The sequence below is a fragment of the Miniopterus natalensis genome, chromosome 1, assembly GCF_054644295.1.
Source record: "Miniopterus natalensis isolate mMinNat1 chromosome 1, mMinNat1.hap1, whole genome shotgun sequence".
NCBI lineage: Eukaryota > Metazoa > Chordata > Mammalia > Chiroptera > Miniopteridae > Miniopterus > Miniopterus natalensis.
Window position 1 is genome coordinate 51,600,882 of NC_142081.1, and position 18,063 is coordinate 51,618,944.

At 36.5% G+C, this 18,063-nt stretch overlaps 1 protein-coding gene across 6 annotated transcripts in view; it reads left to right on the plus strand.

Moving 5' to 3' along the window:
- Window positions 1–18,063, plus strand: part of DMXL2 (Dmx like 2) — a 130,311-nt gene that overhangs the window by 22,733 nt on the left and 89,515 nt on the right. For all 6 annotated transcript variants that reach the window (XR_001604129.2, XM_016224780.2, XM_016224792.2 and 3 more), the window contains exons 2-6: window positions 2,492–2,617; window positions 5,253–5,324; window positions 8,283–8,361; window positions 9,486–9,621; window positions 10,282–10,348. Coding sequence is in view for 5 of the 6 variants with exons in the window: in XM_016224780.2 (XP_016080266.2) it covers window positions 2,492–2,617; window positions 5,253–5,324; window positions 8,283–8,361; window positions 9,486–9,621; window positions 10,282–10,348 (480 nt within the window). In the remaining variant the exon portion in view is untranslated. The remainder of the gene's footprint in view (window positions 1–2,491; window positions 2,618–5,252; window positions 5,325–8,282; window positions 8,362–9,485; window positions 9,622–10,281; window positions 10,349–18,063) is intronic.

Consider the following 18,063-nt stretch of genomic DNA (forward strand, 5'->3'; position numbering starts at 1 on the left):
GAGGGGGGTTTGTTGTAGCTGTGACCATGGATATTTTATAAAAGGGCAGGCATTGCCTTAGTGTAGTTCAACAGGAAACCAGTAGCAGATATAATTGTTCCATTATGATGGCAATTACTCGTTTGATAAGGGATTTGAGACCATTTTAGACCATTGATCTCTAAACTTTTAGTAGCTGCATAGTATTCCAGTGTAAGGCTATATAGTAATTAACCACTTCCCTGCTGATGGGTGGTATGAATTTTTTTCAGTTTTTGCTGCTATAAATAATGAGGCAGTGAATATTTATACGTTTTTTTGGCAAACTTGTATACGCATGCTTATAGAGTAAAATAGGAATTTATTTGATCCAAGGGTATATTGTATTTTAATTTTGATAGATTTTTGCCAAATTCTTTTATCTGAAGATTCTGATTTAGTAAGTTTGGGGTGGGACCAAGCAGTCTGTGTGTTTAACAAGTTTCCTGGGTGCTTTTGATACAGCCAGGTTTGAGAACTATTGCAGGATCAGAAAAATGGCAAGACTCCCTATAGGTAAGGAGTATGGTACAGCTCGTCTGGAAAAGATCTGGCAGTTATGAATATCTAGGGAAGAGTGACTTAGCAGTCAGAGCCTCTCTGGCTATAGTAGCAGTTGCTAGGGATGACCCATCTTTAGAGAAGCGAATGTATTAATGATCAGGAATATTTTATTTATGCCTTTTGGCAAGTAATGTTAGGGGGGAAAACATAAAAACTATGAGGACCTGAATTTGAAAATTATCCATTTACTGTGTCATGTTGGGCAAATTAATGAACTTGAATCTTTATACAGTGATAATGATCGTATCTTCCAAATTTGTTGCACAGATTACACAGGGTAATATAACATTTATTGAGGACCTTCTGTCTTTCTGTTAGTATTTTGTGGATATCTCTGTCATGGCAGTTTGTTATTGAGCTGTGATTGGTGAGTCACTTGCTCATCTCCCTGTTAGACACACTGGGACCACATCTTGTGGTTTTGTAGTCCCAGTCCCTAGCCCAGGCTTGGGAAATCATGCACTGTTTTGTTTCATAATTGAATGATGTGTGCCAAGCACTATGCAAATATATTTTCTATTTTAATTTTCACCATTATCCTAAGAGGTATTATTTCTTCCATTTTACTACAAGGAAAAATGCTCAGAGAGCTTAAGTAACTTGCTTAAGATCAGACAGTACCTCAGAACCATAATTAAAAACCCTGCATGTGTAGTTCCAAACTAGATAAAAGTCCATGCCCTTTCCATCATTCCACTTTGCTGAGTTAATGCTATAAAATATTTTGGAAATTGTGAAATGTTCAAGGGTAAGGTTATTTTGATAATATAATTTTTTTAATTAAATTTATTTGATAATATAATTTTAAAGATTAGCAGCTATATGTGGACCTCTTCAGGGCATAGGTCATTGACTTAGGTGTCTCAACATGTCAGCCCTGATTATTGGATATCTGTATTTTGTAGGACATGACCATATTGCTTAGTGAGAAAAAAATACTACCTCATAAATTTTATATTTATGTTGATTTTAATGTGGCTTTTTCATTTGTGAATTAGAACGTTAGGTTGTTTTGAATATTTAATCATAAGGCGAGTTTGGAAGAAAAAGAAAAATGTCCTACCCTCTGTCCCTTATGTCATCATAAAATCCACAAAGTTGCAAAACAGGAATAGCATACACCAAGAAGTTTGGCAATAGGAAGACATATGTGGTTTTACTCATTATAGTTATGTTGAGCAAGGGAATTTTCCAGGAACCTAATTTTGTGTTATATTTTATTTTCCAAACCATATAGTTATATTTGCCAACATTTTATATAAATCAGGATTTTTAATTTTCTTTAACCTTTTTTTTTTTTCCGGTGAAACGACTTTGCATTGGTCTCCTCTCTTTCTCATGCTGGGTAAGGTTGAAGGGAGGATTCACTTAGGCAGTTGATGAGTTTAAGTTTAGTCTTTGCCTTAGTGCATGTAATTCTGTCTTGGGGGTTCATGTCTATTTAACTAGCTCTTTAAGCCATGTGGAATGGTGTTGGAAAATGCATCTGATTTCTATCTTTATCAAGCTCAGTTTGAACCCTGGGAACACAACCGCAGACTTCAATGACTTATTACTTTCAGATGGAGTTTTATTCTTTAGGGTTTACTGAGATGAGCTTTGGAGAGAAGCTCTGAATAGAATGATTTATGACCTGCAGGACAGAGGCTGTGGTGTTTAAGAACTTACAGAGCCCCTTTTTGATAGTAGCACTTGTTGAATGATAATGCATGGGATGTCATTACCCCATTTGTTTTACGGGACTTTTAATGTTTTTATTTGGAAATTGATATTCTTAATATTCTTACATTTACTATTTTTGTAAAATGTGTCAAAGTATACATTACAGTAACAACAAAATCTAACCTTAATTACTACATAATAATTCAAAAGTTACATATCTTACATATTGTAAAACTTTTTTTTTTAGGCATATGGATCAGGCTGTGATATTGTCATTTTGGCAAGTGACTTTGAATGTGTGCAGATCATTCCTGGTGCTAAGCATGGAAACATCCAAGTCAGCTGTGTGGAGTGTTCTAACCAACATGGAAGAGTAAGGGATTTTATTACTTTATTAAATATCTTTTAATATGTTTAACAATCTCAGAATATTCTTATCCTTTTATTCAAGGCTTGTCTACAATTTCCTATTAATATACCTTGCTTAGGTGGCTATCCATAAGAGCGGGTGAAGTGATAGGCTGTATACAAGTTGTAAAGAGCTGTTATATTAATTGCTCTCCAGGTGTATTCTATCTTGAAAGATATGTGGGCCTCACGATTCTGTGGGTACTGATATTCTGCCAATGAATAATTCCAGCACGTATTAAGCCAATAGCAGGGAAGTAAACTTTTCTCTACCTAGCACCCCTTATCTTTTCCAAATTATAATTACATTAAATTTTTATCAAAAAATTTAGCAAGTTGTTAATAACTAATATAATATTTGTCATATAACAGGTACTTTGTAAAGTTTCTGTTAATTTAATGAGAGTTTATTTGGTGAGTGAAGAATCTTAAAGTTCATTCCTTCAGACTTTAAACAGAGGGTTTCTTTCGAAATAGTTCAAATTTCATCATATGTACCCCTCCTCCAAAATTTCAAGCATAATGTACATCAAATTTCGGTTATATGTAAGGTGAATATAGCATATTTACACTTTAGCAGTTCAGCAAGGCCAGTATTGTGTAGCGGAACTGAATGGCTCTACAAGAATATGAAAATGAGATTTTTCCTATAATAGTAATAATTTAAACAGTGTTTTAGAAATTGTTCTTTACTGAGTAATAATAAATTTTATCAAGGATATGTTAAATCATAATATTCATGGTGATGGCGATAAATAGTAATCATGCAGATGTATGCTGAAAAATAAATTATGACACCATTTCTACTGTTCCTCCCTGGTGCTTGTATCAAGCTTTAATATTTGTGCAATTGTACCATAATATGACAGTCCAGTGATATAATTGACCTAGTATTGAAACACTGAATTTCCTGGTGTTTTCTGATACTTGTTTATTGCTTTTCTGATTTTTTTTCTCAGTGTTTTCCTTAAGCAAGCATTGTTTACCTTTTAGGGATCATTGAGAGTATCAGATTTCTTCATTCATTTTTTATTGCTCATTTCCCTAGGCAAAGCAAGGTAGCTTTTAAACATACCTAGAGATGTACGATAGTTGTCAGAGATGAATTTTAGTAAGTTATGCATGTGCTGGTGGATAATCATAATAAACAAATTCTCAGTTATAAAAAATATATATATGACCTCGGTGTTCATAATTATGTTTCTACTTTTCCTTACCTGGTTGATAGCCTTTTTTAAAAAAAATCCTCACTTGAGGATATATTTATTGATTTTAGAGAGAGAAGAGGGGGGAGAGAGAGAGAAAACATCGATGTGAGAGAGAAACATCAATTGGTTGCCATATATATTCACCCCAACCGGGAATAGAACTGCAACCTTGGTATGTGCCCTCAACCAGAATCGAACCCACAACCTTTTAGTGTGAAAGACGATGCTCCAACCAATTGAGCCACACTGGCCAGGGCCTTACCTGGTTGAAAGCAAAATTGTGATGTCTTTGATGTGTTGTCTTTTATTTCCCTCTTTTATTTCCTTTATTCCCAGTCCTTGTGATAACTTGCACATTTATGACCTTGTGTTACCAGCTATAATCATTCATTCACTCATTGATGTGTTGAATGTGATCATTCATAACACTTTTTGCCTAAGTGTTACCTCTGCCAGGCATTTTAAGTAGCTTCCCCCCACCATTGTGGATTAAAAGCTTTTTCTTGGAAAGAATGCTAGATATTAAGGAACAGTTAAAATCACTTTTTGGCATGAGAGTACCTTGAAATCACAGTAGACCTTTCTGTCTGGCCTTAAAATAAAATAGACCTAATTTAGTTTTTTATTGGTCAACCCATAGGTCCAGAGGTGCAGAAGGGATAGTTTTTGTCTATTCCCTGTTGATTCCCTCTTGCCAAGGAGAGGATGAACTGGGAAATGTCTTCCAAGGACTTGTGGGAAAGCAAGCTCCGGTAGTTTCTAGTACAGAGAGATTTATGTCCCCTCTTATTAGGTATGTGACCTAGAGCAGAGCCCACCTGCCCCCAAATCCGTAGATAAGTCACTGGGGATGTCTGCATCAGCTTTTCCTCCTCCAGTTGCAGCGGATGCCCCTGATTTCTTCTTAGTTCATTTTCTCTATTCCTTCTTCTAGATGGTTTTCCCAATTGGTATTTCGTTTGATGGTGTAATTAATATCAATTTATTCGATATATTTTAATACCTGTTACTCTTTGATGTCTTTTTCTACTTCTCATGGTTTTTATATTCACTGACTATCAAGTTTCTGATGGATGTACCTTTGAAATGTGTTTTTGTTAATAAAGTTTTTTCTATATTAAAAAAATAAAAATTCTTATAGAAAACAGTGATTTCTTTGAATGGGCCAGCCTTGTATTTGATATGTGAAATAAAGCCTGCTGAATTTTTGATAACAGAGAAGAGATTCTTAAGTTCAGTACTTTTCCAACTATGTTTATGGAAGGGAATAAACCATGAACACTGTATTGGGATTGTATTATATGTAATTAATTTATACATTATTGTGTAAAGGAGGTTATCTTTATTTTTTTTCTTTTCCTAAATAGTAACACTTTCCTCATTGTTTTTTAGATTGCAGCTTCATATGGTAATGCTGTTTGCATTTTTGAACCCTTGGGCATAAATTCTCATAAGAGAAATTGTGTAAGTATTAAATGATTGTTGAAAACTTTTAGAATTAAGTTTAGAATTAAGTCTATAGCAGTAAAGAGCTCCTTAGGACTAGCTGATGCTGAAGGTGGTCTGGAATATCACTGTGATGTTGGTCTGGTGCTTTGGGGTAAGACCTTTCACATTCACTAGGAAGATGTTCCTAGGCCTTCCAGAAACTCAGTTTTCTGGAACATTCCTAGTTGAGATTTACCTTGTTATTGGGAAGAACCCTAGTTGAACTGTTATTTCTCACTTGGATTACTAGACTAGTCTCTGTTCCTCTCCTTTTCTGTTTTCAGCAGAGCAGGTTAGGACATGTCTCTGCTTCAAACTCTAGAATGGCTTCATACTTCCCTCAGATTCAGCTGAAAAAGCCCTAAAACAGACTACTGCTTTTCTTCCCCCGGCATCCACTTATTACTTATCACAGCTCATCTCGTACTATTCTTGTCCTCTGGTGTCACTCAGGCCACACTGGCATTTTTACTGTTCTTGGAACAGTCATTCTCCTCTCGTAGGGCCTTTGCACTGCTTGTTCTTTTGTCTGGAATGTTCTTTCTCTCTATAGCTCCAGGGCCAGCTCCTGCAGACACTTTAAATCTGCGCTCAATAATACCTTCTCAATGGGGTCTACCTTGACCACCCTTTTATTTTATTTTTATTTATTTTAAACATATCTTTATTGATTTCAGAGAGAGGAAAGGAGGGGGACAGAGAGAGATAGAAACATCAATGATGAGAGAGTCATTGATCGGCTGCCTAGCCCGCAACCCCAGCATGTGCCCTGACTGGGAATCCAACCCCAATCTCCTGGGCCCTAGGTCGACGCTCAACTGCTGAGCCACACCAGGCCGGGCTTGACCACCCTTTTAAAAATGTCACTTCTACCACCTTTATTCTAAGCCCCATCCCTCTATCCCCATAGCACATCCCTTTTTAATTTATTTGTTTACTGTTTGGAATGTAAGCTCCATGAAGGTAGGGAGCTTTTTTTTTTTGTTCGCTGATGCATCCCAAGTACTTAGAATATATCTGGGACATAGTAGTCTCCTAAACATTTGTTGAATGAAGGAGTTAGGAGCTTAGGTAAATTCACTTACCAGCTAAGTGGTCTAGCATATCACATTGAGAACCATTAAGATTTATTGTGAGGGCTGTATTTTATCTTAGTTAATATTCAGAAAATCCCATGTGATTATAATTATTAACCCCTTTTAAAAATACTGCATGAATTAGAACTCCACCATCAGTCACAAATAGGCAAAACTGCCAATGTGAAATTTGAATGCTAAGAGTGTATATTTACCAGTATTTTTAAAAAATGTATATTCTTAAATACATTAAAGCAAGTGGTTTTGATGTTTCATTAAATGTATGTATTTGAATTTCTTTATATTTCCAAGAAATACCAATTTAAATATTAGTAATAGTGTGATGAAATGATACCAAATTTTAGAGTGCTTAAGAGTTACCTAGAGTACTTATTAAAAATTCAGATACCATTCCTCACTCCCCAAACTTCTGCTATGTATTTGGTCCATAGATTATATGGCAAGAAATATTAAAGGAAAGAATATTAGAGATGTTTATAGTTTAGGAATGATTTAATTATTACTTTGAAATAGATCTGTTGAACAGTTTTAAAATACTGTTGTGACTATTGTTTGTTCAGCAATGGTGGGAAAATAATATTTCCTAGGTTAAAAAATATAAAATTAGTTTTGTATAATAAAATTCAAGCTATGCAGTTATTTTAAAATTCTGCGTATAGTCAGAAATCTTCAATAAATTATTTATTGTTAAATAATCTAAAAATATTGTAAAGAGGGAGGGAATTGCCATGTATTAATATTATTGTTTAAACAGTTAATGTATAATTGCCTGAGGTGACATAGCTTTACACTGCAGAATACTTTCACAAATGGCCATTTTATATTTATGGTACTACAAAGAAATATCTAGATTTCTTTTTACTTACTGTATTTTATGGCAAAGGCCTTTGACCTTTTTTTTTAAAAAAAAAAAATGTACCTTTTTTATTGATTTCAGAGAGAGGAAAGGAGAGCGAGAGAGAGATAGAAACATCAATGATGAGAGATTCATTGATCGAGCCCGCAACCCGGGCATGTGCCCTGACCGGGAATCGAACCCCGATCTCCTGGATCCCAGGTCGACGCTCAACCGCTGAGCCATGCCCGGCTGGGCAAGGCCTTTGACTTTTAAACTTTTAAATCTTTCTACCTTTTAGAATGAAAATAGTAAGAAAAAAGGATGGAAATTATTCAAATAAATTTAATATAGGACAGGTTTGTGGTTTTTATATGTTATATAATTCAAATTTGTTGACTTTTTGGGCAGTATATCTAGTTTTATTTTAGACATTGCACTTCTTTCTAAGGTGCATTTATTGTTTTCATAAACATTTATCGAACACCTGCGTACTAGCCATTACAACACTAAAGACATACTTCCTGCTCTAGAAGAGTTGTAATTTCATGGGAGAATCAGACATATGAACACATAATAATTCAGTGTGACCAATGTTAGAATGATAGAATGTAAAAAGTGCTGTGAGTGCTGCTAGGATGTCGGAAAAGGCTTCACAGCAGAGGGGACAATTTAGCTGGATCCTGATGTATGCGTAGGAGTTTGCAGGTGGAGAAGAGAGGAAAGGATATCTTAAGTGTAAGAATGTGTTTATAGACATGGAAGGAAGCCTGAGAGAACATGCTTTGTTTGAGCATGGCAAGCAGCTTGATATGGTAGAATAAATAGTAAGTGGAACCATTGGAAGTTTTTTAAAAAAACAGTATTTTGAAAATAATAGTGAAATATTTATATCTTTGTTTTAGATCATAAGGTCTTAAGTTGAAGAAAATGATGTAGTGTTTGTGGATATTTTTTTAAAAACATACCTATTTCTTCTTTCTTTCTGTTTATGTGTTTCAGCAACTCAAGTGTCAGTGGCTTAAAACTGGGCAGTTTTTTTTGAGTTCCGTGACATACAATTTAGCATGGGACCCTCAAGGTATTCAGTAATTATATTTAGAAATTATGAAATAATTTGTTTTAAATTATTACAATGTGATTACAATGATTACAATGTGATATAGTCTCCTATAATAAAATGATCAATAGTACATTTTCTTTTTGCTGGTGAATGAGTGCATTTTGTTTCTTCTTGGCGCATGCTGCTTTATACAGTGCTGAGTTTACTTTTAATTCTGTGCTTCCCCCTGCCTTTGAAGGTTGTATTTTAAGAACAGTGATGATTTGTTTCTTTAGTGAACATGTGCTGCATTTTTCCCTTAACTCTATTTATTAAGAAAGAAAATCAGAAATTAAACAGGACCAAAAAAACACACCCCTGTCTCATTTTGTTATTTATTATTTTGTTATTTGTATTGTCTTTAATTTTGAAAAATTAGAAACTTCTAATGATAATGGCTTTTGTCCCTTTTTACATTCACAATTTATTAAGGCAATTTTTATATTCCAAGTAGAAAAATAAATTTTTTGTTATGTTTTAGGTCCTGACCACATTCTATGTGGTATTTTCTGGGCTTGTTTTTTTAAAAATTCCACTTTGCTGTTATTTTAAAAAAAGATTTACCTGATACGTAATAGCTCTTTGTCCGTAAAGCTTTTGTTGTTTATTCTCAAGTTTCTCCCAAGAATTACTCTTTCTTGTATAGTGGATTCTTAGAACTTTTAAATGGTAATATCCCAAGTGTTTTGCATGGACAATATTGCTTGCTTGCTTGCTTGCTTATTTATTTATTTATTTATTTGTTAATGCTCACTGGAGGATATTTTTTCCATTGATTTTTAGAGAGAGAGAGGAAGGGAGGGAGGAAAGAGGGTGGAGGGAGAGAGCAGGAGAGAGAGAGAAACATTAATGTGAAAGAGACACATTGGTTGCCTCCCGCACTCGCCCCAGCTGGGGCAGGGAATCGAACCCTAAACCCAGGTATGTGCCCTTGACTGGAAATTGAACCCGAGGCCCTTCGGTGCAAGGGCAACGCTCTGAGCACTGAGCCGCACTGTCCAGAGCAATATTGCTTTTTTTCACAATATAGTTTAGAAGTCCACATGTGTGTTCTTTCTCTAGATAATCCTTGCTTATTCATCAGAACATTCTTTAATTTTCAGATAACAGATTGTTGACAGCAACTGATTCTATTCAGTTGTGGGCTCCTCCGGGAGGTGACATTCTGGAAGAAGAAGAAGAAATTGATAATAAAATTCTTCCCGTTTTAAATGATTGGAATTGCATCTGGCAGTGCAAGTTAGTGTCTAACTCTTGTTATGTTTGTTAATTTAAAAAAAGTGTTTCCTAAATTATGTTGCCTTTCATAATCATCTTTATTTTTTGATGGAACCCTTGCATTTAGAATCCTAGAAAGTAAAATTTTTTTTTACCAAAAGTCATCATAATATCATCCTTCATTCTGTGCTATAGTGGGTTGTTTAAGAAAAGAACAAATATTTTCACAGTATAACCTTAGGACTTGGGTTGACAGGGTTGGCACATAGGAATTATTAATGGAAGAGATGTGGATGGTGAGGGGGAGGGGAAAGATGTGATGAAAGTTGCCAGCCATTCTTTCAAGAGAAAGGATGGCTGAACTGTTAACAGTGTGGATTATGTGAAGGGGACAGTCAGCCAGGGAAGGTGATGAGCTTAGTTTTTAACATGGCATATTTAGGATGTTGGCATAACTGTAGGTGGAGATTTCATTTATACATTTTAATTGCACTCCTTTTTGGATCTCCAAAGTGAATTTTGGATTAGTTTTAATTAATTTGTATTTTTAGGGAGGTGAAATATTTTATTTTTAAAGAGTTGAAAATACTCTTGTTCTGATGATGTTAGAAATCTTATTTGACCATTTATATATACAATGTTCCAGATTTTAAAAATGTTAACTGTTTAACTTTTTTTTAGAACTGCAGTATCTATACATTTGATGGAATGGTCCCCTGACGGTGAATATTTTGCTACTGCTGGAAAGGTAAAGGAGGAAACAGAACATAAACAAAAGAAACAAAATAGTTAAAAATGTTCCTCTTCATTCTCATGTTCAGTTTTCTCATCTATAAAATTGGGATAATTTTACTCTTCAAAGCTGGCCTGAGGAATAGTGATAGATTTGTAAAAGATCAGGTATGTTTCCCATAAGTAGTAGGCACTGGGAAATAATGGCTGTTATTATTATTAATATTATTTGACCTTTTAAAAAAGTCCATATTTTTAAAAATTAATTTTTATCTTTCCAAAATAGCATATGCCCCATAATTTAAAAAGAATCACTAGAATCACAATGAAAAGAAGCACTCCCTCCCGGAGGCAGTTATTTGTCAGATTGCATATTTTGGCACTTCTTCCTGTGCTCCTAAATAACTTGCTTTTGCTTTAATTTCTTGATTCTCTTTCCTTTATTTTGATGTATAATTTCTTGCCTTCCTACTAAGGAAGCTGAGACTTTAGATGATTCCAACCCTCTCTCTACTTCTGGCACATACACATATTTGCTTCCCTTCCTCCTGTCTTCCTGATGTAGGTATCTCATAATTTTGCAAAAATCAGTATTTATTTGTTCACATTATTGATTGTGCAAAATATTCTTTACAGAATAATTACTTGGGTGTTAATGATTACTTTGTTTTACTATTTGCTTAGTTTTCTGTATACCTAATTCATCTCCTAAACCTCTGACAGTTTTTGAATCTTCTCTCATTACAGTCCCTCATAGGAGGTATCTTGGGGATATGCATTCTCTTTACTCCAATCTGGCTTAGTTGCTCTCCAAGTCTAAAGTAGCAGAGCTATAGTATTGGGGTTTTCTTTTAACGATCTCAGGAGGTTGTCTTCACTTATCTTCTTTGTTAAATTCCCTGTTTCTTAGCATCATTTATCTTCTTTCCTTGTTTTGATGAAGATGTCCTCTAGTAGGATCCTTAGAAAAGTTGAATGGGAAAAAACATTTTGAGGCCTTGCAGAAATGGATAAATGTTTCTTCTGCTTTTATGTTTGATTTGGCTGGGCAGAGAATTGGTTTGAAAATATTTTTCCCTCAGGATTTTTTAAGTCATGGTTGTAGTGTCTTTTAGGTTCCACTGTTGCCATTTGAGAAGTACAGTACCATTATGACCATACTGCCCCATCTTCAGCTTATAGAGGTTTTAAGAATCTTCCCCTTACCTCTGATGTTCTGAAATTTCATGACGATGTCAGGGTATGGGAAGTTATCTATAAATATTTTAGTGTGTATCTCTAAGGGATAAAGACTTTTTTGTGCAGGTAATTTGGTGGGCCTGTTCAATCTGAAAACTCATGTCCTTCATTCAGGGAGATTATTTTATGATTTCTTTTGTGTTATTTCCTTCCTTTCATGTTGTCTTTTTTCTCTTTCTGGATCTCCCCTTATTCAGATGTGGATTTTTTTTTTAACAAATCCTGACCTGAGGATATGTTTTTATTGATTTTAGAGAAGGAGGAAGAGAAAGAGAGAGAGAAATATCAATTAGTTGCCTCCTGTACATCCTGACCAGGAATTGAACCCCTGACCTCTTGGTATATGGGACTATGCTCCAACCAACTGAGCCACACCAGCCAAGGAAGATGTGGATCTTTTTAAAACTGATCCTCTGATTTGCTTCCCTCCCCTCCCATTTTCTATCTTTTCATCTTTTTTATTTTTTAATTAAAATATTTAAAAATTTTTTAATGTTTTTGTTTAATTTCTGGGAGATTTTTCAGCTTAAACTGTGGAATAATTATTTTCTGCTATTACATTTTTAATTTTCAAGAATTTTTTTTCCTATTCTATGAATGCTCCTTTTTAAATTATAAATATATTATGAACATATAAGATATAATAATTAAACAAATACACATGTACCCATTACCCAATCTGAGACAAAGAACATAAAACTAATGGACTCCTTATCTTCCTGCTTGTACCTCCTCCTTCCCCTCCCACCCAGGCAACCAGAATCCTGAATTTTATGTTTTATTTTATTATGTGTTTTTTTTTATAGTGTCACATGTATGAATTCTCAAATAATGTTTAGTTTTGCATAGTTTTGAACTTGTAAAAATGATACCATACAGTTATTGAAATACAACCTCAAGATATTTAAAGATAAATTTGTGATAATAGCCATAATGTACTTTTAAATTAATGCATTTAGTAACAAAATTAAATTTAAAAATCACAAGTTAAAGTTAAATTGTATTGTTGTTATAGAATTAAAACTTCTGTATTACACTTTATAAGGTGAGGATTGGTTTTCTAATATCAGCACAATTTACCCAAGGCTTTTGAATTAATCTCTAACTATAGAGCACTCAGCTTAACTGTTCTGTGGCTGCATAATTACTTGACACAGAAGCAGTTGCTCAACAGTTGATGGCATTACAAATAGGAAGAATGTACAACATTACTGACAGAAAGACTGTAATCATGTGTAGTAGTTTAGCAGTAAACTAAGTAATAACACATAATTTCAAAGTAGTGAGTATACAAACTACTTTGAGATATCTGCAGAACTATAATATAATTTTAATACATGTGTAATTTTTATTAGAGATAAAGTCACATGTACTGCTATTACTTTGGCTTGCTTATATCCTAAGTGAACTTTAGCATTTGTAATTTTATAATTGACAGTTATAAAAATAGAAACATAGTTGTTTTTCCCCCTACTCAAATTCATGGTAATTTTGGGTCTTAGTTTTCTTGATTTCTGAAGAAGCAGACCCCAAAACAAGGATTCTAGTATAAGTAAGTAATATGGAGAATGATCACAAAGAAATATACTGGATTTGAGACTGGGAAGTAAAGGTGCTGAATTAAGAGTATATTATCATGCAGACGATTAATAAACTTAAATCTCTGCGTAACTAACTCTGGGAGCCAGTATTCCTCACAACATCATGTTCCTCATACATGTTCTTTACACATGTTAGTCATTGGTTGAGGGCTGGTAAGGGCAGGGTGTTAATTCTCAGCACTCACACAACTAGAAAACCTCAGGCAAAGACATGGTAGATGCTGTTTGAACTAAAATGCCAAAGCGTAAGAGGATCCAGTTGATATGTTTTATGTCTTGAATTTTAGTCACTGGCCCCTTGGGTTAGAGGATCTCAGGCAAAGAGCCTCTGGTCTAAAATCTGGACATTTTATTTTTTATCTTCCACATTGAGGTCTAAAATCCATAGCTAATCTAAAGGTAGAGTAGAGATTTTAACCTAGGTGCGCTGGATATCAAAGCATGATATAAGCTAGCTTTGTATTTCACCGAGAAAGTACTCATTGAAAGTGCATTTGTGGGGATTCTTTGAGGCCTGTGTTGAAAGTGCGTTCTTCCAGAAAAGGTTTATATACCTTCGACCAGGCACCTAGGGGCACACCCAATTCAAACTAAATTCTCAGGGTGTAAGTTATGTCATACAGATAGTGTGAGTTTGGGTCTCATGAGGCCTGTTTTTCGGTTATGGTTGCCCAGGGGAGATATTTTCTTCCGCTCAGAGCCCAGGTGCAGGTGGACCCTTCTTTACCACCATATCCCTTTTCTGAGAGGTTTTTTTCTTAATTTCATCCTTTCATTTAGGGGTAGTCCTTAACAGTTTTTTGTTTTTGTTTTGGTGTTATGATCTGACTGCTCACCTTGCATGGACTCTGTGTTGTCTCTGTAGCTATTTAAAACCAAGCTCTGTGCCATGGGTATTGGTAGATTCCCTTATGACAGTCCACTCACCCACTTCAGCATTTGTTTCTATGGATTCTTGCCTGAAAAATTGATGCAATCATAAGAGAACTTGGATGAGTTCCCACCGCCTACATATATTTGTTCATCTCCCTACATTTGTGCCTATTTGTTCTGCCTTCCTTTGTGTTGCTATGGACGAACTCTCTGTGGTCTGTTGTTTTTTATCCTCACCTGAGGAGATATATATATATATATGTATTTGTTAATCCTCACTGGAGGATATTTTTTCCATTGATTTTTTTTCAGAGAGAAAGTGGAAGGGGGGGGGGGAGAGAGAGAGGGAGGGAGAGAAACATCTATGTGAGAGAGACACATTGATAGGTTGCCTCCCACAGTGCCCTGCTGCAGAGAACTTGCAACCCAGGTACATGCCCTTGACCAGGAGTTGAACCTGGGACCCTTTGATTCTCAGGTCAATGCTCTAACCACTGAGAAAAACTGTCCAGGGTGTTTTTTTAAAAAAATGTTTTTATTGATTTCAGAGAAAGGAAGGGAGAGGGAGAGAGAGATAGAAACATCAATGATGAGAGTCATTGATCAGCTGCCTCCTGCACGCCCCCTACTGGGGATAGAGCCCAAAATCCTGGCATGTGCCCTGACTGGGAATTGAACCAGGATCTCCTGAATCATAGGTCTTTGCTCAACTGCTGAGCCACGCTGCCTGTGCCCGAGGATATTTTTTACATTGCTTTTTAGAGAGAGTGGAAGGGGGAGAGAGAGAGAGAGAAAAAACATAGACGTGAGAGAGACACATCAATTGGTTGCCTCTCACACTCATCTGACCGGGGCTGGGGATGGAGCCTGCAACCGAGGTACATGACCTTTGCCGAAATCAAACTCAGGACCCTTCAGTCTGTGGCCTGATGCTCTAACTTCTAAGCCAACTGGCCAGGGCAGGACTATCTGTGCTTTTGTACAAGGCTAGTTTCTTCTCTTGTGTCCTAGATGCCATTTGTTTTGATCACTCAGAGACATCACTGTTGCAGTAGTCTCTCCTCTCAATTAGTTTTCTCCTCTGGGTCATCACGTTAGCACATGTTGAAGCCCTAATCCCCAATGTGATGGTATATGGAAATGGGGCCTTAAAGGTAATTAAGGTTGGATGAGGTCATGAGGGTGGCCCTCATGATAGGAATAGTCCCTTAGAAGAAGAGACACTAGAGAGCTTGTTCTATTCTACCACATGAAGACGCAGCAAGACAGTGGCTTTCTGCAAGTCAGGAAGAGAGCTCTCACCAAAACATGACTGTGCTGGCACCCTGACCTCAGACTTTCAGCCTCTGAGAGAATAAATTTCTTTGTTTAAGTCACTCAGTCTGTGGTATTTTGTTATAGCCGCCTGAACTGACTGACACAGCATAGCATAACAGATGTGCTATAATCTTGCCCATTCTAAAGCAAAGAAACAACAACCGTAACAAAAACTCCCTCCTGACCTTCTCCCTCAGCTTCTGCCACATTTCCCCGCTCTCCTTATAGCACCTTGAACGAGTTGCTTATAGTTGCTGTCTCCAAGATTTTCTTCTCATTTTTTGTGGTGCCTACTTACCACCACTCCTCTGAAACTGTCATTGGTGAGTTCCTGTTACGGAATCCTGTGGTTAGTTAGTTCTTACTTAACCTGTTAGTATGATTTAACATGGCTACTTCCTCCACCTTGAACACTGTCTTCAGTTTATTTCCAGGACACTGCACACTCTTTTGATTTCCTTTTTTTTTTTTTTTTTTAAATTGATTTTAGAGAGAGAGGAAGGGTGGGGTAGGAGAAGAGAAGAGAAGAGAGAGAGAGAAAGAGAAACATCGATTTGTTGTTCCACCCATTTATGCACTCGTTGGTTGATTCTTGTACTGGGAATGAATATACAACTTTGGCATATTGGGACAACACTCCCACCAACTGAGGTACCCAGCTAGAGCCTGATTTTCTTAACTCTCTGGCTGCCCCTCCTTAGTTTGCTGGTATCACCTTATCTCCACTATTTTTAAATGTTAGAAGATGCCAGGGCTGATTTTTTGGACCTCTTCTCTGACTATATGAATTCCCTTGGCAATTTCATCTTGTCTCGTGTCTTCACATTTGTATCTATTGCCTGTACATCTCCCCTGATCTCCAGACTTATATATATACAGGGGTGGCCAAAAGTGTGTTTACATTTGTGAGTACCTGAAACAGTTTACTCTTGTGTTATTATTTATTAATTATTGTATTATTTTCATGTAACCAGCTGTAAACTTACTTTTGCCCACCCCTGTATATAGCTCATACACATCTTCAAGTAAACATGTCTAGAATGGAACTCCTGTTCTCCACCCTCCATCCCCAGTCTGCTTCTTGATAGCTCTACCTTCAGAATATATCCACAGTCTGCTCACTTCTTTACCATCTCCATTGTTATAATCTGGTTGAAGCCGCCATTATTTATCACTTGTGTTATTATATTCTTAATTGGTCTGCCAACTTTTGCTGTGTTCCTGTACACTGTATTTTCAAACTAGCAGCTGGAGGGATCTTTTTAAAATATAAGTCCAGTCACATCATTCCTGTGTTCAGAACTGTGAAAAGATTTCCCATTTCATTAGTAAAAGCCCAAGTCTTTATGATAGCATACCAGGCCCCATACTTACCAGATCCCCCATTACTTCTTTAACCTTCTCTCCTGTTACTCTCCTTGCAAACTTGACTCCAGACACATGCTCATTGTTGTTTCTGAACAGAGCTTGTTCCCTCTACCTAAAAAACTCCTTCCTCCAGAGACCTGCATGGCTTTTTCCCTTAATTTCTTTCTTTTTTTAAAAAAAATATATCTTTTATTGATTTCAGAAAGGAAGAGAGAGAGAGAGAAACATCAATGATGGGAGAGTCGTCATTGATCGGCTGCCTCCTGCATGCATCTGACTGGGGATCAAGCCCACAACCCGGGGATGTGTTCTGACCGGGAATCGAACCTCGATCTCCTGGATCCTAGGTCGATGCTCAACTGCTAAGTCATGCCCGGCCTGGCTTCCCTTAATTTCTTAAATGTCACCATCCAGTGAGACTCTCCCTAAGCACCCCTTTTAAAATTGTATTCCACCTCCTACTGTACTTTGTATTCCCTTTGCCTTAATTTTAGTCGTAACACTTATCACTAGGAGTCTGTTTTAGTGTTTTGTTATGGCATAAATTGCGACAAATTTAGCAGATTAAAACTACACATTTGCTATCTGAGCTTTTATGGGCTAGCTGTCTGAGCATGGTTTAGCTGCATGCTGTGATCACAGACTCCAAAGGCTGCAACCAAGATGGCAGCTGGGCTGAATTCTTACCTTGATGTTTGACTAGGGCAGAATACTCTTCTGTGATCACTCAGGTGGTTGGCAGAATTTCTTTCTTTGTATGACTGAGGGCTTGGCTTTTTGCTGGCTGTTGGCTGGAGCCTACTTCAGGCCCTGGAGGCTGCCTGCTGTTCCTTGCCATGTGGGCTTCCTCTTCCTCTCCTGTTTCCTCCTCCTTCTCCACCTCTGGCTCTTCCTCTCCACCTCTTCCTTCCCTTGCCCCCCTCCTCCCCCTGACAAATAATAGAGCTGCCTAAACAATTTGGCAAGGCAGAAAGTAAGGAGCCAAAGGAAACTAGGAGAAAATAAATACAGATTAAAATAAATAAATTAGAAGAAAAAAATTAAATTAGATTTTAAAAACAAAACACTGAAAATTTTGATAAGCCAGTTTAGTCATCTATAAAAAAAAAAAGTATAGCCCTAGCTGGTTTGTCTCAGTGGTTAGAGCGTCGGCCCAAGGACTAAAGGGTCGCAGGTTCAGTTTTGGCCAACGGCAGGTACCTCGGTTGCAGGCTCTATCCCTGGCCCCTTTTGGGGTGCATGTGGGAGGCAACCAGTCAATGTGCCTCTCTCACATCAATGTTTCTCTCCCCCCTCCACTTCCTCTGAAAAGCAATGGAAAAAATAGCCTTGT